The sequence below is a fragment of the Lagenorhynchus albirostris genome, chromosome 10 (genome assembly GCF_949774975.1).
Source record: "Lagenorhynchus albirostris chromosome 10, mLagAlb1.1, whole genome shotgun sequence".
Taxonomy (NCBI): domain Eukaryota; kingdom Metazoa; phylum Chordata; class Mammalia; order Artiodactyla; family Delphinidae; genus Lagenorhynchus; species Lagenorhynchus albirostris.
In genome coordinates this window covers 66630022-66652309 of record NC_083104.1, presented here as the reverse complement: position 1 = coordinate 66652309, position 22288 = coordinate 66630022, and the positions used below count along the sequence as shown (strand labels likewise).

Here is a 22288-nt window from a genome sequence, read left to right as displayed (position 1 = left end):
GCCAGGGAAATCCCCATGTTGCATCTTGTTATCACACACACTGCAGGGTGGAGCAGAGGAACGGGTGATAGGCCTTGGAATCAGATACACCTGTGCTTTCACTTCTGTCTCCAGCCCTTTCTGGAACAAGTTACTTTTTTTAAAAATTAATTTATTTTTTTCCCATTAATTAATTAATTTATTTATTTTTGACTGTGTTGGGTCTTCACTGCTGCGCATAGGCTTTCTCTAGTTGCGGTGAGCGGGGGCTGCTCTTTGTTGCGGTGTGTGGGCTTCTCATTGCCGTGGCTTCTCTTGCTGTGGAGCATGGGCTCTAGACACGTGGGCTTCAGTAGTTGTGGCATGCAGGCTCTGTAGTTGTGGTGCGTGGGCTTAGTTGCTCCACATCATGTGGGATCTTCCTGGACCAGGGCTCGAACCCGTGTCCCCTGCATTGGCAGGCGGATTCTTAACCACTGAGCCACCAGGGGAGTCCCTGTTTTTTTTAATCACAGTGTTTATTTATTTATTTTTCTTTATTTCTTTATTTTTTGGCTGCATAGGGTCTTAGCTGTGGCACTTGGGATCTTCATTGAGACATGCAGGATCTTTTGTTGCGGTGTGTGGGTTCTTTGCTGTGGCGTGTGGGCTCCAGAGCAAGTGGGCTCTGTAGTTTGCGGCACGTGGGCTCTCTCGTTGAGGTGCGTGAACTCAGTAGTTGTGGTGTGTGGGCTTAGTTGCCCCAGGGCATGTGGGATCTTCCTTCCCAGACCAGGGCTCGAACCCACGTCCTCTGCATTGGAAGGCGGATTCTTTACCACTGGACCACCGGGGAAGTCCCCTGGAACAAGTTGCTTTTAACCTCTGTGTTTCCACATATGTAATACGGGGGTAACGCCTACCTTGTAGGCCTGTGGTGAGGGCAAAGCAAGATGATGGATATAACATACCTGCTGTGTAGTCATTGTCTGGTAAATATCATCGTACAACATCATCCAGAGTGTTCGGGCCTTACTGGTCCCTCCCCCACTTCAGTCAGTATTTACAACAGTAAGCATTCTTGAGATGGGGCGGGGGGAAGAGGGAGATAAGCCGAAAGAAAAGTGTTTCACCAAAAGCGCAAGCTGGAACTAGGGAGTTTGCAGCCTAGAAGGGGAGATTCCCATGCATGAATGATGCTAACAGAGGATGTGATGAGAGGTATTGATGAGAATAGAATGGGAGTTCAGAGGAGAGAAAATTACAGCCAGAATGTCATTTGGATTTTTCAGTGGAATTTGAACCTCAACACCAGCCATCTGGCTAAGGGATGCATGATGTGGAGCAGAGGAGCATGTGGGTTGGAAGGAACTTCAGGGCTCAGCTGGTTCACCCTCCTCATCCTATAGAGGAGCAGGATTGGCCTCATGTGTTGGAATCAGGGTGCTGGACCCCAGTGCAGTGGCAGCGTCCACTTGGAGGAGCTGAGTCGATCTGGGTTTCAGTGAAGCCGGGGGGCATACACAAGGGCCCAGCATCAAAGATGGTGGTGAGGGCTTCCCTGGTGGCGCAGTGGTTAAGAATCCACCTGCCAATTCAGGGGACGTGGGTTTGAGCCCTGGTCTGAGAAGATTCCCACATGCCGTGGAGCCACTAAGCCCGTGTGCCACAATTACTGAGCTTGTGCTCTAGAGCCCGCAAGCCACAACTACTGAGCCCACGTGCCACAACTACTGAAGCCCGTGTGCCTAGAACCTGTGCTCCGCAACAAGAGAAGCCACTGCAATGCGAAGCCTGCGCACCGCAGCGAAGAGTAGCCCCTGCTCGCTGCAACTAGAGAAAGCCCGCACACAGCAACAAAGACCCAACGCAGCCTAAATAAATAAATAGATAGATAAATAAATAGATAAGTAAATTTGTAAAAAAAAAGATGGTGGTGAAAGCAAAGGCATGGAGGTGGCTGGAGTAAGCAGGCCAGTCCAGGTCCTGCAGAGTTGGGAGATATAATACAGGGCTAATTATAAAGGAGTGGGTGGGGTTCAGGGAAACCAACGTCGGCTGGTGAATCACAGGGGCTGGGGACAGTGGGACTACTCCAGGCCTGAGGAGGTAAGGGGTGGGGGTGGTTCCTGGAACCCCAAGGGAGCTTGTCTACAGGAGCAGGGGCCCTCAGTGGAGGGACATGGTCAGCCTGGGCAACCTCACTCTCTCCCCACCCTCTGCTCTCCTGCCTTCACCTCCCATTGGTGGAACCCCACTGGAAGACTTAGAGTGGGGGGCGGCTGTTGATCCAGTCCACACAGGTCGGCCTCCCGGGCATAGAGCAGGGTGGGGAAGGGCTGGAAGTAGATCCAGAGGGCCAACGGAGACCATCCAAAACAGAGGGTGAGCAGATGAGTGAGGCTGGTGTTCAGGGTGTGAGGCTGGTAAGATACAGGGAGAGGCAGCTGAAGGGAGCTCCTGACTCTCAGGCTGAGGACTGCTGGGGTCATAGGGTCAGAATGTCAGAGAGGAGACTGACCCCATTTACAAGAGACCATCAGCGCCATGCCCAGCCTTCAGGGGTGACGGTGGCAGAGCTCTGTTGCATGGGCTACCCCTGGGACACAGGCTTCAAGCTATTTCTGTAGGAGGAAAGATACCCTCAAACATATCAAGGCCCTACTTTGCCTGATTCTTTGTGTGACCTGCAGAGGAAAGTATCAGGAAGGGAGAGTTTAAAGAATAATCCAGATCCATCTCTATGGAACTGTCCCTGGGATGGAAGCCTGTTTTTCCTAGTAAACATGAACCCATTCCCATGGCTCCACCTGCTAGTTCATTGCAAAAAGTCTCTCTGTTAGTGGAATCTTGGCCAAGAGATACTCATTCCATGGCCGGAGGGAGTCAAGTGCAAGCACAGCAGTTTCCCTAGGCAGGGTCTCCCATGTTTGCATAAGACCACAGAAGGATGAAAGCTGCTCTCGCAGCCCCTGGCTGCCTGGTTTCAGCTGATTTTAACCGTTTGGGTCATTGTAATGCCTTCTGAGAAAGCTCCGTCTTCCCATCACCTAAATCTGTCACTGCACTTTGTGAAAATTGACTCAAGATGTAATTTTAGCCCAGGAAATCGACCACTATTTGCATCAAGGCTTACTAAGCCCTTCTGCATGTCCCAGGAGAGGCAGGATGGCCAGGGAGGAGGAGTCCCAGAAACTCTGTCACTAGGAAGAGGGAGCTGTGCTTGGTTCCCCATTTGAAAAGTGTAGGGGTGCAGCAAATAATAATAATAATAATAATGAATTTCACATTGGGAATTCCTTGGCAGTCCAGTGGTTAGGACTCCATGATTTCACTGACGAGGGTGAGGGTTCAATCCCCGGTTGGGGAAATAAGATCCCACAAGCCCCACAGCCAAAAAAAAGAAAAAAGAAAAAAAAAGAAAAGTGTAGAGGTGATCCCTGCCCCTCCCTTGCCAGGTGGCTGTCCAGGCTGAGGGCCCTTCAGAAAGGAGGAGATGGGTATCATGGAATCTTAGGGTGTCCCGCTGATCAACCCACACCACCTGCAGAGCATGTGGCCCCAGCCGCCACGCCCACATGTCCCTGCCTGAGCGCTCAGTCTATTTTTGAGCAACCTCAGCCTGCTGAACATCTTAACACCAGCTGGGAATGACAGTTCATCTCTGAATATTCGGGATGATCTTCCTCGGAGCATCTTGACATGAGCCTCCACATAAATTTGGCTCAACTTACTGTGTGCTGGGAGATGAATGCTGGGGACACAAAGGGTGACCAGACACTATCTACAGCCAGAGCTCACTTTCAATTCAGGGAGGTAACAAAAACAACAATAACTGCAATAGTAATGCTCATAGCAAACATATCTAACAGTGATGTACCAGGCACTGTTCTAAAAAGCATTTACTGTAGTAACTCATTTGATCCTCACAACAAACCTGTGAAGGAGGTAGCAGCAGCATTATTACTGTTATTATTATTATTGGCCTCATTTAACAAAACAGGAAACTGAAGCACAGAGTGGTTAATGTGAAAGTAGTTTCTAGAACATGACGTCAGAACTATAATAGAGTTATACATAAAGGGCATAATTCCACTCGTTCCTAATTCCACACTCCTTAGAGGTGCAAGTAAGTTGATTTTCTCATTCACATATTCTTTATTTTTTAAAAAAAATTTATTTCTTTAATTTATTTATTTTTGGCTGTGTTGGGTCTTCGTTGCTGTGCGAGGGCTTTCTCTAATTGCAGCAAGCGGGGGCTACTCTTCGTTGCAGTGCACGGGCTTCTCATTGCAGCAGCTTCTCTTGTTGTGGAGCACAGGCTCTAGGTGCGTGGGCTTCAGTAGTTGTGGCATGCAGGCTCAGTAGTTGTGGCTCGCGGGCTCTAGAGCGCAGGCTCAGTAGTTGTGGCTCACAGGCTTAGTTGCTCTGCGGCATGTGGGATCTTCCCAGACCAGGGCTCAAACCTGTGTCCCCTGCACTGGCAGGCAGATTCTTAATCACTGTGCCACCAGGGAAGTCCCCCACATATTCTTTCAATGTTTGAGGACAGCTCACATGGCCCTGTTAGTACGCTTTGGGGCAGACCTAGAATGTGACCATTTCTATCAAGAGTTCCTCTTTATATAACTGTCTCTTGTCCCTTTGCTAATCTGGGCACGCTCCCTGGAACACACGTCCATTTGTCAATGTTCTTCCCAAAGTGTGTGTCCTGCACCATTCCCTTCTCCAGCTCAGAGCATCGTGGGCTGGCTCCCTCCTCACAGGGGCTTGGACTAGACAATCATGCATTCTGTGTGTTTGTTTCCAAGGGTTATATATCTATTGACATTACCTAGAATTCCACTGGCCTTTTTGGCAGGTGTCTTCGACTTACTTCATATTGAGTTTGGGGACTCCTGTATCCTCCTCAAACAAGCTGCTATCCAAACAGAATTCCTCCAGCTCAGATTTGGCAATTGAGTTTTTGAATCTAAATGTGAAATTTTACATTTATCTCTGTTACATGTGTCATTTGGCAGATTCAGTCTGTTGTTATGGTCTGTGAAGATCACGTTGAATTATGGTTGTGCCTCCTGGTCCTGGGTCAGGGGCAGTCATTGTCCACACGAGTGATAGGGGTTGAACGGGATGGAGTGCTGTGGTCCTCCACTAGAGACCTTTTCCCAGATCGATCTCAGTTACCTAGTTGACCTTTGGGGAGTGCTGTTCAGCCACCTAGGATCTGCATAACTTTGTTATAACCCATCTCGTATTTCTGCGTCTGGTCCCTAAGGACGTCATGAATAACAGTCAAATACCTTGTCAGATGACGCCCTGAACTTGATGCCCATCCCAGCTCTGAGATTTACCACGTGACCTGGGTGAGGTATTTATCTTCTCCAAGTCTCATCTTACTCATCTGTAAAATGGGGTTAGGAGAGCTTCTTGGAAGGACTAACTAAGATAATGCTTGTGAAATGCCTGGAAATATCAACTGCAGTGTGCCATTGCCCAGCTCGGGCCCCTGGGCGCCCTTCACAGGGGGAACGGCCACACTTGGAGACCCTGGGAACTAAACCAACCCTGCCTGCACCAGGAACCCAGGAGCAACAGCCAACATTCTCAAATACTCAAGCTTCCTGGGAAACCCGAGTTCCCTCCTCAGCCTGGGGCTGTAGGACCTGATTCGCTCCAAGGAGTGAGGGCTTCCAGGGGGAGAGGGGCTTGAAGGGAAGCATCCCAACCCTGTGTGTGAGGAGTCCCTCATCAGGAGGGGCTCTTTCAGGAAAGGCCGGACACAGGGATGTCACCCCTGTGTCGTGCCCAGAGCATTGTAGCATGACATACTGGCCACGAGGATGGTGGCTGCGGATGGTGCAGGAGACCCACTCCCAGGCTCTGTGGCGTCTTTGTCCCCTGCTGGTGTTTATCCTGGGTATCTCCTCTCAGTCTGCCCACAAAACTCTGCCTCTCTGGTGGTGGCCTGTCTGCCTCCTGCCCCCTATCAGACCCCGACTATCCTCCCTGGCTCTGGCCTCAAAGGTCACCCCCAGGCTCATCCCCAAAGTCTCCTTTTTAGCTCCTCCTGAACAGAAGAGGGCTTTTTCCTGTGGTTCTCCAAATGACAGCTCAGGAATTCACCCATTTCTCAAGGCTCTAAGACAAAACAACTTCTTAGCCTGGTGTTAGAGCCTCTCCCATTTGGACTACCCTAAGCATGGCCATAAGACAGGAACTACCATGGATTCAGCCCTTGCTGTGTGCTCTGCTGGCGCATCCCTAATGCTGCAGCCAACTGTGAGGAGATGTGATTGGCCCAGATCACAGGTAGGAACTGAGACGGGAAAAGCTGAAGTGGCTTGTGTAAGGCCATGCGTTCATCAGTGTGGGGCTGGGACTCAATCTGTTATGAAGCCACCTAACCACAGCTGCCAGGTCTTTGGGACAGAGACCTGCAGCCTCCCACAGTCAAGAGTGGATACAGGCACATCTCTGCTTCCGCTCAGCCTCGACGCCAGGGCCTACACAACCGTGAAAGCAGGTCTCAGGCTGATTTCTGCCGCACGCACCTGTGAGTTAGATTGAACCGTATGAATCTGCAATTTGAAAATTTTGGCAATTTCATATGGTCTAACAGTTAAGGTTAGACTCTAACCTAATATTAGTAAGTGGCCGCTAGTCACACACCTGTCCTTACAAGCTCAGAGAAGTTCCTGGGCCTGCCTCTTGCCTGAAAGGCTTCTGAAAGTCGGCCAAGGGATGATGTTCCAGGGTTGGTAAGGATCAGGCCACAGCAGGCTCCATCTGTGGGAGAACCCAGGGGTATCAGAAGCCCAGGCCCACTCCCAAGGCGTGAGGTCATGTCTCTGCAGATTCTCGCTCCCTGCTTGTGCAAGTGCTTAAGTGCTTGTACAGCACTCCTAACCATCCAGGTGTCTCTCTACCCCTTCCTGTTGGTTGTAAAAAATCATTGCTAACATCCCTCTGTTAATAGGGCTCTCCAGTACCCAGGAGATAACGTATTAAAGGTGAGGCCTCCTAATTAGGGTCTTTCAAATGTAACTCCCACTCATAAGATGGATGAAACTCATTAAAAAATAATTTATAATAATGTGTTACAGACAGTAGAACAAAACCCAAGCTGTTTGACTCCAGGCTTTTCCCTCCCTACCTCAGGGCCTGTTACCCGCTATCTTAGGGAAGAAGCTCTTCGTAGTTCTGTCCCTCTCCCTGCATCCAAACACTCATAGCCCCCAGTCTGGTGTACTGCCCACCCTCATTCTATTCCTCCAGAGGAAATACTCCACCATGCCCTTTCCTTTAGCCAGCTCTGATCCACCTTAAGCAGTCTCTGAGCTCCCCAGACACCTCTGTCCCAGCAGCCATGATTGCTCCCTGATAACTCTGATTATTTAAGCTACTCAAAGAATCAACCAAGATGTATGGAAAATCTATATGACAACAGGCATCCTTTACTGAGTGCCTGCCATGTGTCCAGCATCTCATACTCATCATCCCTAATCCTTATAACAACTTTGCAGGCAGGTACAGATTATGCCCAGACCACGGAGGAGGGGTGGGATCCTGAGCACTTTTAAGAGTCAGACAAACCTGGGTTTGTTTCAGGACCCTGGTACTTAGAGCTGTGTGGCCTAGACACTTATCCCCTCTGAGCCTCAGATTCCTCACATGTAATATGGACAACTAACAATACTTACTTTCTGGATTGTCTAAGGATTTGAGATAACATAGGATAAGTTGGAGGAGCCAGGTAGGCACTTGGTAAAAGATAGCTCTTGTTAATAGATCACTGATGGTGCCGGGCAATGTACCAGGCAGTTTATATACTTTATCTCAGGTAGCCCATTCTATAAATAGCAGTGTGGAGGCCAAGAGAAGGGAAGTAACTTAGGTAAGACACTGTGGTATCCTCCAGGGTGCAAAGCTGTAGCAGGGAGGTCCCTGCCCTCAGAGACCTTACAGGGAGCTGGGGAGAACAGACACATACATAGAAGGATTTATTTATTTATCTTTTAAATTTTATTTTATTTATTTTTATTTTTTGGCTGTGTTGGGTCTTTGTTGCTGCATGCAGGCTTTCTCTAGTTGCGGCGAGTGGTGGCTTCTCTTGTTGCGGACCATGGGCTCTAGGCTCGGAGGCTTCAGTAGCTGCAGCACGTGGGCTCGGTAGTTGTGGCTCATGGGCTCTAGAACACAGGCTCAGTAGTTGTGGCACATGGGATTAGTTGCTCCGCGACATGTGGGATCTTCCTGGACCAGGGCTCGAACCCGTGTCCCCTGCATTGGCAGACGGATTCTTAACCACTGCGCCACAAGGGAAGCCCTATAGAAGGATTTAAAAGCCTCATTTATTCATCTTGTTGAGGGTGTTGGAACAGATCCTCTCTGAGGCCCCAAGTTTCAGACCACAACTAGTCCAAGAGCCTCCCAAGTGGTTTAGACATGAATTCTCAGCACTTCACAGCAGGGAGAGATCAAGAGGGCTAGGGAGGCTTCCAGGGGGAGACAACACCATACTTTGGACTTGAAGGATGGTGGAAGGAGGAAAGGGCATTCCAGGAATGGGACCCGACATGAGCAAAACCTGGGGGTTGCCTGCGTGTCCATGAGCTAGCTGGCTGTGACTTAGTCCAACTGCAGCCCAGTGTGTGCTGGAGGGAGGTTAGAGATCAGCTCCAGAGGGGAGGGCGGCGCCCCCCTGGGAGCCCTGTTGGGAGTATGTGGTCTTAGATTTTATCACGGTTTCCAGAATCAGTAGTCAGGGAACTGGCATTTATTGAGCACTTACTATATGCCATACACTGATCCAGGCATACAGTGGAGAACAAGACAGGCAGAGTCCATGCTCTGGAGAGGCTTAGTGTAGTCAGCAAAGAAACTGAATAATTTCAGGTACTGGTTGATCAGTGCTGTGAAAAAGATAAGACAGTGTGATGAGACAGTGACCTGGGAAAAGGGAGCTGCCTTAGTTAAAGGGGCATCAGGGGAGGCCCTGCTGAGGGGCTGGTGATGCGAGTTGAGCCCCAAGTGGTGCCATGCATCAGTCTGGTGGTGGGGAGGCTCCAGGCAGAGGGAGCAGCGAGTGCAGAGGCCCCAAGGTGGGAACAAGCTCTTTTCGTCAAAGGACCAAAAGAAAGACTGGTACAGTTTGAGTGGTGTGAATAATAAAGACAGTGGGCCATATGGTCACAGAGGTTGCACGGGCAGATCCTGCAGGGCTTTGTAGGCCATGTAGGAGTTCAGACACTGCTCTAAGTGTGATGAGAAGCTATTTGAGGGTTTTGAGCAGGGGAGTGATGTAGCCTGGTTTATGTTTCAGAAAGATAACTCTGTCCCCTGTGTGCAGAGCAGATTGTAGGGGAAAGGGCAGCCGCAGGAAGACAATTTGCAGTGTTTGTGGAGCTCCTGGGATGAGATGGGGTGGGCAAGGGCAGTGGGGATCCGCTTGATCCAATGGCCAAGAGTTTAAGTGTGAAATGAAATGACCTTCCGCCCACTAGGCTGTGAGCCCAGTTGGGATCCCTGATGACAAGAACAGGACCTGGCCCCCATCATAAAATGTAGACCTTTATCAAAAGATTTAAAGTAATGAATGGACCGTTATTGTTACTAAAGCCCAAAGCAGGAGGCAAGCCTCGCTAGGAGGTGGATTCCCAGGCCAGAATGGGGTTGGCTTTCCGACTTTCCCCTTTTTGCAGAGAGGAGTCTGCCTCTGCAAAGAAAGGTCCCTCTTGAGCCTTGGGTCCCTTGGGCAGCCTTTAGTGGTTTTTGCTCTTGTCACACAGCTGCATTTCCAGGGCCTTGACTCCCTGTCATCAGGAGCCGGCAGTCTAGGACCAAGGTCTTACTTCAGGGACCAGGTGAGTCCACAGGTACCTTTTCCCAGTTTTAAGGTTAGGGCTTTAGAACCTGCTTACAATGTCCCTTCAAATCCTGTCTTTTCCACTTCCCATAACCTCTCTCAGTCCTAATTTTTTTCATCAGCAAAATGGGACCCTGGGACCCTGATGCCTGCTCATTGGGCTGTGATGGGACGTAATGACAGAATCACCTCAGTGCCTTGTTGTGCTCAATACTTTAAATAGTATTATTATGCAATACAGTCAGACAAAGCTACGAGGCGGCTCTGTCCCCCGTCCTGCTGATCCTCAATAGGAGGATGACTGACATTCCTACTGCCCATGCTGTCTCCACCTCAGCAGCACCGTGTGATCTGCCTTGGCCCTCACCACATCCCAGCTGAGGAAGCAATTGGATGGAGGGGTCCTTGCTTCGCCCAGTGACTGCTAGCAAGTGGCAGAGCCGGGGTGTGATGTGGTCCTGAGTCTGAGTCCAGGCTCCTTTCATCTGCCCAGGCCACTGACTTTCAAAATGGGCTTTTCTGGCTCCAGGGTTTGATGTGGTGCCTCAGGGTCCAACTGTGAATCTGTGTGTGGCTCCTGCCACCCCTTCCCCCATTCAGCCAGAGGTGTTTGTTAGTTCTGTGTGATACATTAGACAGGAGCCTAAGATTCCCTTTAAAGAAAGGAGTCTGCCTTTCTAGTAAACCCCGAGGATCTAGGCCAGGTCCCTTGGTAGCTGATAAATCTATTTATTCCTTGGCGTTAGTGTCCAGGCACACTTCATAGCTGCAGCTGAACTGTTGAGAGCGCGGGCTCTGAAGTCAAGGTAACTGGGTCCAAATCCAGGCCACCACCTTCCCAGCTGGGGCGCTTAGGCAAATGCTTAGGCTCAAAAGCCTGCTGTGAGGATTAAAGGAGTTAACTCATGTAAAGGGGCTGGCACGTAGAGAATGCTCAATAATGGCTCTTCCTGTAAGAAGCCCTTAAGTGAGAAACCACCGATGCTATCATTTCACTGATGGTGTATAAGGAAGGAACCACTGATGCTATCATGTCAGATGTCATGATGCCATTTGATAGGAACCATAGACATTTTGGGGTGTGCTGGGGGACAGGTGCTATTGTGACAGGCTTTCTCAGGCTCCCCCATTCCCCCAAAAGCGGCGGCTCAGGCAGGACCAGAAGCACAAGCCAGTGGAGAGTGTTTTGCCGGCAGGTTGGCAGCCAGGCTTATTGGTAAAAGGGCCACTCCCCCAGGAGCTGGGACAATTTAACAGATTATCGGAAACAATGGCTAATTAGGAACTAAGCTTTTTGGCAGGAAGTCTTTTATTATAAAGCTTGATAAAATTTCACAGGCCGCTGCTGGTGTCTGGGGCCAGAACAGGAACCTTCTCTGTCCAGGCCTGAGCACTGGGAAGGCCATTGGAGCCTCAGGCCCCCCATCTCCACCTCTGCCCTTCCTCACCTAGAGGCCTTGACAAAACAGGAAATGGTCTGGGAGGCCACCAGGCCACAGAAGTCATGGTTCACTCTGTGTGCCTTTAGGTAAGCCCCATGCTTTCTCTGGGCCTCGTTTTCCTTACTCTCTAAGGAAGAGATGGCCACAGGATCCTGGACCCCTCCCGTGAGAGAACCTGAGAGAAATTTCCAGACCCAAGACGGTGGTGGACCTGGCATGGGACTTCTGTGCCCGTCTGCACAACCCATGCCCTCCTGCCTGATACCCAGACCTCTGGCCATTCTCCCCAGCCCTGGACACCCACCCAGTCCCCTATTCCCAGAGCCAAGCAGATTCCCTCGTCCTATTTGTATTTGAGTCAGATAGATTTCTGGCCTCTAATTTTAATCCCAGTGAACATGATTCATGAGGATCCAGGGGCTGGGGTCTGCAGCAAGATGTTAGAATCTGCCGTTAAGGAGCCATCGGTAATATATGAAAATTATAGGGGAGCTCCGGCTGGGGAAGGGTGGGCAGCTTGGAGGTAGAGAGCAGCCTGTCAGCTCTGGCTTCCTTCTGTCCTGGCCAGCACAGTCACTGGGGGCTTCGCAGCTGCGGGGGGAAGGTCTCTGAGGCTTCATCCAGCTGTAATTTGTAAAAAGGCAAGAGCTGCTTAAATCAGGGGCCGTTAAGATTGTTCAGGCTTGCAGAGCCACCCACTCACTACTGAGGCAGAGGATCGCAGTGAACACCGTGATCCTGTCACTCCTGGGAGCCCTGGCCCTCCCCCCGGGCCTCCTGGAGCTCTGCTTCTTCATGTGTAAAATGGGGATGATAATAAAATCATCTCCATAGGGGTCAGTGGGGGGTTAAATGAGATCATGAATGTGTGGAAGTGTTGTGAAGATGAGAAGTCACGATACAAAGCGGAAGGAGGAGGAGGATTTGATGGAAGGGAGAAACCTGGGAGAGGGGGGCATAGACAGGCTTCTGGGACAAGAGGGCACTGCTCAGAGCCAGAGCCCCGCCTGGCCTGGGCTCTTGTCACTGCCCGTTTCCTAATCAGCTATGTGACCTCTGTCAGAGCACCCCATCCCCGCTTCCCTGCCTCTCTTTTCTCATTGGTTGAGAGAATTTGGTTCCTTCTGGCCCTAAAATCTTCAGTTCTGAGTCAACTTGTTAGTCAATGAATGTTCACAGAAATCATAGGAAGGACCAGGACTGTGGTGTGTGTGTGTGTGTGTGTGTGTGTGTGTGTGTGTGTGTGTGTGTAGGGGTTAGAGGTGGTGTGGAGGTTGAGCAGAGGAATAGATCGGGGCGCTCACCTGTGCCACCTGACCTGTAGAACCACCCAATTCCACAGGAAGAATTAACCAGGTGGAAGGGACAGTAAGCACTGAAGAAGTTCAGAGGTTGGGCTGGGGTAAAGACTGATAGGACATATTCCCAGCCTCATTCACAGTATTAACCTCTTATTGTTGAGTGACTCAATCAACTCCTAATTGATTAGGAGCCAGAATGCCTGAGTTTGAATCCTGTTCCTTCCACCCATTAGCTGTGTGACCTTGGGCAAGTCACACAGTCTCTCTGAGCCTTATCTTAGTTTACTTTTCTGTAAAATGAAGATGATAACAGTACTGCCTCATAAGGTTATTATGAATATTAAATGAGTTAATATATGGAAAACACTTAGCACCTGGCACCTGGTAGGGCTTGGTGACAGTTGTTATCAGTATTGAAGACCAACTGGGCAGCAGATGCTCTGTGCAGCCTTTCATGCACATTTCCCTCTAGCCTTCCCCTGGAGAAGGAAGGATGTTCTGTTTTAGCGATGGGGAAATGCACCTTCCGAGGGGTTACCCAGGTGGTCTCACATAGATAATAAGTAACAGAACCCTGGCCAGTGGGGCTCCTGGGCCACTGGCCTGGCTACCCCTCTGCACCTCCCTGGCTCCAGCCATGGGCATCTGTGGGGAGTTGACCGACATGTTGGGAGACATCCCTGAGCTGCTTGCTGTCACTGCCCCCAGCAAGTGGGTTGTGAGGAAGAAGAAGAGGACCAGATTTTGGAAATCCGGAAGCAACAGAGAGAGCCTCTTCCCAGGCTGCCTTTGTTCTGCATCTCCAGTGTCTGAGCTGGGGATGAGTGGGCCAAGGGCACCACTCCCCCCATTCTCACTAGCAGCCTCCTTGCCCAAGGGCTCCTCCTGCCTTCCCTTTCCTGCAGTGGCCAGAGTGAATTTTCTTCTCTAGGCCTGGGTGGCTAAGCAAAATTTACACATTCTACTTCCTTTTTTCTAACTGAGGCCTGGGCATTGCTAGGTGTTGAGGGGAGCCCACAGGGAGGGCAGAACCTTGATCTTAATGGAGCAGCTAGTTTGTAAGAGCGAAGGGCCAGCCCTGAATTTTCCCCTCAGCCTTACCCTGTATGTGGAAGTTATTTGCAGAGAAACCACACAGAACTGGGACCTCCAGGGGACTTAAGCACAGAGGACCCCTTTAGATGGAGGATAGAAACCTTCTCAGGCATGGAAGATGGGTAGGGAATGTTAGCGGTTAGGGCCAGGAGCATCTCAGAGACAGGGCTGAGTTCAGAGACTTGGGAGATATATACCTCCTGGGTGGCTGGGCCAGGGTTTGGGATTTATAAAGAACCAGAGTGTGGAATCACAAATTTACAGAGCATGTTTTATGTCCCAGGCTCTCTTCTAAGTATATTACATACACTAAATCATTTAAGCCTCCAACAACTCTATAAAGTGTGGATAAATGGTCATTTCCATTTTATGGAAGAGGAAATTAAGGCAAAGAGGTGAAGGTGTTGCAGGAAGGGGGACCCCTTCCAGGGCCCAAGGGTGGACTCTTGTCTAACACTCAGAAATTAATTGTCTGAGGAGACACACACACTGACAAAGCAAAAGACTTTATTGGGACGGGGTGCCTGGGTGGAGAGCAGCAGGGTAAGGGAACCCAGGAGAACTGCTCTGCCACGTGGCTCACAGTCTCAGGTTTTATGGTAATGGGGTTAGTTGCCAGGTTGTCTCTGGCCAGTCATCTTGCTTGGCCCAGACTTGGTCTGACTCAGGGTCCTTCCTGGTGGTGCGTGCATCTCTCAGCCAAGATGGATTCCAGCGAAAGGATTCTGGGAGGTTAGTAGGACATATTATGGGCTGGCGTCTCCTCCTTCCTTTTGGCCCCTCCCAAATTCTTCCAGTTAGTTTTATAAGACGTATTATGGGCTGGCATATCCCCTCTCTCTTTGGCCCCTCCCATATTCTCCCAGTTAGTTTTCAGCAGCAGTACCATGTTCCTTATCAGGACCTCCTGTTGTGAGAAACTTATGCAAGTGGTTATCATGGTGGCTGGCCAAGGTGGACAGTTTCGGTCAACGGTTCCCTAACAAAGGGATTTGGCCAAGGTCACACAGTCAGTGAATAGCAGAGCCAGGATTTGAAACCAGGAAGCCTGGCCTCAGACTGCTCTATTAACTACTTCACTTTACTGCCTTATGTGCGAACCCCCAAGATCTGCCTTCCAAAGCTAGAATTAGTGTTTCTTAAAGCTTTCTGCTTCCCTTTGAGAAATTGATGAAAACCATGGCTTCTCTCCCCAGAAAATGAGGACATGTACAGATATTTGCATTCAATTTCAGGGTATCACAGCCCACTCAGAGCTGGTTCTAATCTAGCGGTTGCCCTTCCCTGCTGGGCTCTCTGACATCTGTGTGGATGGGGCCGGGATGGCTACTTTCTACAAAGCAGAGGCTGTGGTGAGAGCCCTGGACCCTGAGAGTCCCCACCAAGGCCCACAGGTAGGATGGCTGGGTTGGGACCCTGCATCTCTGAGGGCTGTCACAGACCTTGGGTACCTAGGCTGCATGGGCAGGAGTCACACACTTTACTGGTGACATGAATGTTACCGTGTCTAAGAAGAATGGGGTGGGGGTGGGGACCGTTCTTGGTTTGTGTTCAGGTGAGTTGGAAACGGTATGAGTGTGTGAATGTGTTTGTGAGAGAGAAAATATATCAGTCAGGGTCCCAGCAGGAGAGAGAATTCTACTCAGTTGTTTTCACTGAAGAGATTTAATGGATTTCTTTCAAAGGTATGGGTGAGGTTGAGGACACCCACAGGGACAGTGCAGCACCCAGGGCCTGGCAACAACAGGGAGCTGTTTCCACCCAGGCTTGAAGGGGCAGTGGGAGGAGACAATGTTATTGTGTGTGAGTGAGAGGTGAGCGTGGTGGTGGGTGTGGGGGGAGCAGCCCCTCCCAGAACCATGGTGCTGAGACTGGGCCAGAGACGGAGGAAATAGCCCACATTCTCTCATCTCCCGTCTCCCATCTGCCATCTGCCATCTGCCAGTGCCTCCCACTGGCCAAACCCAACTGGAACCCACAGAGCAAGGGAACCAGGTGATGGAGTTTGATGGGAAGCAATCTCCTGGAATGGAGAAGGAGCTGGGCAGGGTGGGGCGGCAGCAGGACACTCTCCGGCACGGAGAACAAGCCTCCAAATCAGTCTAGGACTAACTGCCAGCTCAGTGCCCCCTGCAGGTCAGGAGGTCCATGTCTTGACACAGGCTTACCCCTTCCCAGCCTTGTAGTTGGATGTGGGAAGGGAAGACCTTACTGCCTGACCTGGGTTCTCAATCCCAGCCTTGCACTGGCCCTTGTCCCAGGGCAGTTTGGTGGGACAGCTGCCCACCTGCCCCCATAAATCTCAACTTCTATGTGTAGCACAGCCCCTGGGAGCCACTTAATTTAGTCCTCACAGAAGTTTCAAGTCTGCCTCCCCTCTGAGGGTCTCGCTCAAACTGATGATATGTAATTAATGCTGCTTAATTGATATTCTTGGGACTTAGTCATAGGGGTTTTAGGAACCCTTGGGAGCATCTTTTGTGACATGTCAGGAGCTTTTCCCACTGAGTTTTGTTGCCAGGGACAAGAAGTAAGCTTTTCAGAGGGTGAATACCTTAATTTCCAGGCTTATTTCTCATTTGTACTTTCTCCTCTCTGGGAGGCTGTCCCAGCCCCTGGGGTCAAAGTCCCCTCACCTCCCCGACTGCTCAGCCCCTTCCCCAATTTCATACCACAGCCTCCCCAGTCCACACTTGCCACCTACCCAACAATTCTCTAGGGTTCTCTGCATCAGAATCACTTGGTAAAACAAAGCAGATTTGGGGCTTCCCTGCAGCTTTGTTCATCAGAGAATTCCTGTGCCTACCAGTGTTTGGTGGTCTGTGCCCCAGACTTGAGCAGTGTCAGGCCCCCTCCCATCCTTAGAGCCCAAGTGTGGACAAAGGGCTTCAGAATGTAATGGAGGGAGGGACAGGCCCTTCCAGGGACCTGGAAGGGCGTTCAGGGCTGGCTTGGCTCAGGATTACAGAGTGGTGAGGGGTTAACCTACCTTCCCCTCCTCCCCAAGCCCCCCTTAGCAGAGTCAGATCTCGTGCCTTTCCGTGCTTCCCGCTGCTTGCTAAAACCTCATCTCTCCAAGTCCCTTCTGGCTTGAAATCTCTAATTCTCTATGTAGAACGAAATACAACCAAGTTAATTTTTTCTTTTTGTTTTAAAAAAAACATCAGTTCAGCTGTGATCTGACCGTCATTAATAGGGGTATAAATTGGATCTGACACGGACCCAGTGGCTTCTTGGATTTTTAAAATCCAAGTTTTCACATTTTTTTCCCTTTGTTATTAGCCCAAGTAATGAAGGCTATAAAACATCTTTAGTAAGTCCCTGGGTTTAAGATTTCATTCGCAGTAGTTTAGGATGTGCATATATGTTAATTACCCCTGGTCCTGGTAATTTATCACCGCCCAGCCAGGCTCACTTGTCCCCTTTCCTGCTCTAGGAGATATTGGGTGCCCTTGGAGTCCCCCTCCGTGTCCTGTTTCCAGGGGAACTCCATTATCTTCTCCAGCAGAGATCAATCTCTAGGGAATTCCCCCCTATTGCGCTTCAAGTGCCATTTTAAAAGCAGCGCTGTCATCTTCCCTAATGGGTGTTTTCCTTGGAGTCTCTGCCGGGAGTGGAGGGAGATGGAAGGATGCACAAAGGAATACTTGCCTCTTCTGGGCTGGGGTTTATATAAAATCCTGCCGGAGGGATTTTTTTATTGTGTTTGAGAGAGGAAGGCAGTGCATTGAGGAGGAGGTAGGTCCCTTTCTTAAGAGGATTCTCTCGAACCTGGGTGTTTTCCTGGAATAGTCTACATTCTAGAAAGCTATTAGGAGAAATTTTCTTTGCATCTGAAGACACGCGGGATTAAGAATTAGAAAGGGCAGGAGAGGAAAATGCAGGAACTGTTTTGCAACCAGGGTTATAAGATCGTTATGGAATTTGTGGGGTGGGGCAGGAACCCAGTCTTATTCAACTCAATGTCCTTACCATGGCCTTGCACACAGGGAGGCTTCTATAAATGCTTGTGAAGTAAACCTCATCTTTATTTGGCTTTCATAATGCTTGAGGACTCTTGGCAGTTAGATGAAGTAAAAATATAATAAGCCTTGGGGAGTATCTCTGTGCTTCCTAGAGGAGATGCTGCCCGATTCGTGAGTCATTTAATAAAGCCAATTAGATCTTCAAATTAAAAAAAAATATATATATACATGTATATATATATATATATATATATAAAAATATAAAATGAGCTTTGGAGTTAGACATTCTTAGGTTTAGATCCCAGCTGTGCCTAGCTGGTGTGAGCTTGGGCAAGTTGCTTAACCTCTCTGATTTTCAGTTTTCTCACTTGTAAAATGGGTAAATGGTCACAGGGTTTTTGTGAGAATTGAATGCAATAATTCAATGATCCACTTGATCTACTAAGCATTCAGTAAGGGGCTCAGTAAATGTTAGTTTTCTTCCTTCCTCCTACCATGTTCCTACTGAGAGTCTGTGGTTCTCAACTCCATCTGCATCTTAGAATCATGTAGGAAACTTTTTAAAAATACAGTTGTTCAGGCCCCACCCATTGAGATTCGGATTTAATTGGCCTGTGGTAGGGCTTGAGCATGGATGGGTTTTTTTGTTTGTTTGTCTTTTTTGCCGCTCCTCATGGCTCGTGGGATTTTAATTCCCCTACCAGGGATTGAACCCTCACCCTTGGCAGTGAAAGCGCAGAGTCCTAACCACTGGACCTCCAGGGAATTCCAAGCATGGGTATTTTTAAAAATCTCCTGTTAAAGGATACGTTTTTTTAAAGACAAAATCACGATTCCCGTAGAAATATAAAATGAACACACGGCAAAGATTTATTCAACTTATTAATCAACGAGGGACCCAGAAAGATGTTATAACTGGTTCAAATAATTCCAACAACACACACATATATGAAATCAGGAATACTGAAATGAATTTACAAATAGCTGCAAAATTGGTCTGTATCCACAGGGTAATAATCAAATAATCAATTGCATTCCACTGAGGAAAATCCATTTGCATTTCTATGGATAAAATCATCTGCATTACTCTATGCTTTCTATAATTTACGGAGTTGTAAAGTAGCTCAGAGATAATGAACGATGCAGACCTCTCTGAAATCAGATACTAGTATGCGAAACAGGATGCCCAGTGATCTGCTTTTTTGTACATTTTAATAACTTTCACACTTCCCCAGCTAGGGTGGAGCACCCTGCCTTAGACCTTTCTATATAGTTCTGTTAACAGTGTTATTTGTTTGAGTTGTCCCACCTATGATAGAGAAGTCCTTAAGTACAGGATTCGTGTTCTATTTATGTTTGTAACCCAGCACCCACCACACTCCCTGGCCTACTTTATAAGTGCTTAAAAACTGTTGAATTCATAATTGGATTGAGTTGGATAACTCTAAGAAGCAAGCAGAACGAGTATTATTCTCCATCTTCTGATGAGGAAACTGAGGCTTTGAAAGTCTCCGATCAAGTCACACAATCAGCTTGTGATGAAGTTGGGACTCAAACCCTCTCATCGATTTCCTCATTCAACCTTTCTTCATTCAACAATGAGTACCTACTGTATACCAGTCACTGGGAGCAGTGGGCTTCTGCTGTCCTTGCCCTCAGGACCTTATATGTAGGGTAACATGGCTTAGAGAACGTGAGCCAGAATGCCTGGGTTGTGCCTTGAAGTCAGCAATTATTAGCCATGTGACCCTGGACAAATTACTTGGCTTTTTGGTGCTTTCATTTTCTCATCCATAAAATAGGGAAGCCTGCCATAAAAGGATTAAATAAGGTAATATGGTGTGAAGTGTTTACTGCAGCTGCTGGTGCTATAATCATGTGGGACTGTGAGCCTGTGACTCTGTTAAACACTGTGTCAGGTCCTGAGCTACAAAGATGAGGAAAACTTGGATCCCCGCCAACCCATTGCTTGAGAAGCTCAGTCTAGTGGGATGGAAAGAGTAGATCATTATTAGGTCTTGTGATGAGTGCAGCCATAGGGATATGAGGAGGATTATGGGAGTGCAAGGGAAGGGGTGGGAGTTAGAGAGCTGGACTTTCGGGGAGCTGAGTCCTTAAGCATTAGCGATTGGCCTACCTGGGGTACCTGCCAGGAGGTGGCTATTGCAGTGATTGAGGCGAGAAAATGAAGAGTCCTGACCAAGGCCACGGCAGAGGAGGCAGGGAGAGGGGAGAGATTTAGCTGATGGAATTGATGGGAATGAGAGATTGATTCGCTGTGGGCCTGAGGGCAGGAAGGTGCCAAATCTGCTCCCCAGATGACCCCACACTGCCCTGGGTGGGAGGTTCTCTTTGCAGGTTTCTAACTTACTTCAGGGGAGAAGGGGACACCTAGCTATGTCCCAGACAACTGGAAACATGTTAAGAATGATTGACAACCTATTTAGAATATTTTCATTTTGTCTGCCTATCTTGTTTAGTTTGGGGAATATCATGCCCTACCACCATGGAGTGTACAGTGCTTTTGCACTTTATCTTTTAGACCCATGTCCCTTTTTAAAAATAAAATCTCACCAAAATTATCTAGTGGATTGAAGACGTAAAAGAGCTGCTTTGATGGAACTGGTAGCCCGGAACGGTGCCCACACTGCCCCCCCTCCATGACATGGGAAGGCTCCTGGGAGCTCCCAGCCCTGTGGACCACAGTCTAGCCCAGTGATTCTCCAAGGGAGGTCCCTGCACCAGCAACATCAGTGTCACCTGCATTTTTAGAAGTACAGATTCTGGGCTTCCCTGGTGGCACAGTGGTTAAGAATCCGCCTGCTGGTGCAGGGGACATGGGTTTGAGCCCTGGTCTGGGAGGATCCCACGTTCCGCGGAGCAACTGAGCCCGTGTGCCGCAGCTGCTGAGCCCACGTGCCACAGCTACTGAAGACCCCGTGCTCCACAGCAAGAGAGGCCTCCGTGATGAGAGGCCTGCACACCACAACAAAGAGTGGCCCCCGCTTGCCGCAAATAGAGAAAACCCGCGTGCAGCAACGAAGACCCAACGCAGCCAAAAATAAATAAATAAAATAAATAAATTTATTTTAAAAAAAGAAGTACAGATTCTTAGCCCTCATCCTAAACCCACTGAATCAGAACCTATAATCTATGTTTTAACAAACCCTTTAAGTAATTCTCATGCCCAGAAATGGGGAGTGACTTGCTTTAAGTCATTCAGGGAGTTTAATGGGATATAATTATTGAGTGTCCAGTGTGTGCCAAACTCTAGTGTATATGTTGCAGGGGTTACCAAGAAAGTTAAGTCTCTGAATTAGTTATGCACTGCTGAGTAACAAATTAGCCCACAGCTTAGCCACTTAAACAACAGGGTCATGGATCTGGGTGTAGCTCTGTGGAATCCTTTACGTCAGGGTCTCTCACAAGGCTGTAGTCAAGATGTTGGCCAGGGCCTCAGTCTTCTCAAGGTTCAGCTGGGGCAGGATCCACTTCTAAGTTCACTCAGTGGTTCTTGGTAAGATTTAGATTCTCAGGGGTGTGTTGGCTGATAGCCTTGGTTCTTTGCCACATGGGTCTCCCCATAGGGCAGCTCACATCATGGCATGTGGTTTCATCAAAGTGAGCAAGCAAGAGAGAGAGGGCGCCTAAGACGGAAGCCATAGTCGTTTATAACATAACCTTGGAAGTGACTTGTGCTCTAGTCCAGTCTTCATTAGAAGTGAGTCACTAGCTCCAGCCCATATTCAAGGGGAGGGGATTGCACAAGGGCATGAATGCCACGAGATGGGACCTTAAAAGATCCCACAGTCCCTGTCTCTGCCTTGCATTTACAATTGGGGCATCAAATCAATACACACCTAATGCGGAATCAGTCAGAGAAAGAAGGTGGTCATAGAGGTGGCACAAGTTCAGTGGTGGCTCAGAGAGAAGTAATTCTCTGGTTGGAGGAATCAGGAAGATTTCCTGGAGGAGGCAGCATTAACAGCAGACCTTGAAGGATTGGAGGATGTGCCATTGGCTGAGAAGGGGAGGCCAGGTGGAGGACACAGCCTAGGCAAAGGCAGTGAGGTGAACAAGTGAAGGGCCTGCTCAGGTATCCAGGTATCAAAACCATCTCACTTGAGTGGAGCCTATATAGAGAAAGGGAGAATAAAGTGACAATGGAGATTGGAGCCATAGGTGGACAGCTTCCACTGTTAGATGTGGGAGCTCTCCCCTTGATGGGGGGGGTGGGGGCAGGAGCTGGGAGAGGCGTGGCTTCCATCATTACCGGGTTCAGGACTGAGGGGCTTCGAGCCCAGTGCTCCCCTGTTCCACCAGCCTGGCCGTGAGATCCACGCCCCATCTCCTCTTGTAGTTCGGACGCACTGAAGTCATCGACAACACACTCAATCCCGACTTTGTGCGCAAATTCATCGTGGATTACTTCTTCGAGGAGAAGCAGAACCTTCGTTTTGACCTGTAAGTAGAAGATCGTGCTGAGGATGGAGCTGGGGAAGGAACCATGGATGGGAGGTGGGGCTACAGGACCTGTAGTGGGGCGGGAGTTTCCTCACGAGGGAAGGTAGCGGGGAGCTGTGATAGTAGAGAAGCTCAGGGTTGGCCTAGGATAAAAGTGACAATTAGCTGAATCCAGCCCCACCTTCATCAGGAGGTGGA

The 22288-nt window shown here is 49.2% G+C and overlaps 1 protein-coding gene across 2 annotated transcripts in view; it reads left to right on the top strand.

Moving 5' to 3' along the window:
- CPNE5 (copine 5) overlaps window positions 1-22288 on the top strand; it is an 83526-nt gene that overhangs the window by 11417 nt on the left and 49821 nt on the right. For both annotated transcript variants that reach the window (XM_060162731.1, XM_060162730.1), the window contains exon 4: window positions 21987-22090. In XM_060162731.1, the coding sequence (XP_060018714.1) occupies window positions 21987-22090 (104 nt within the window). The remainder of the gene's footprint in view (window positions 1-21986; window positions 22091-22288) is intronic.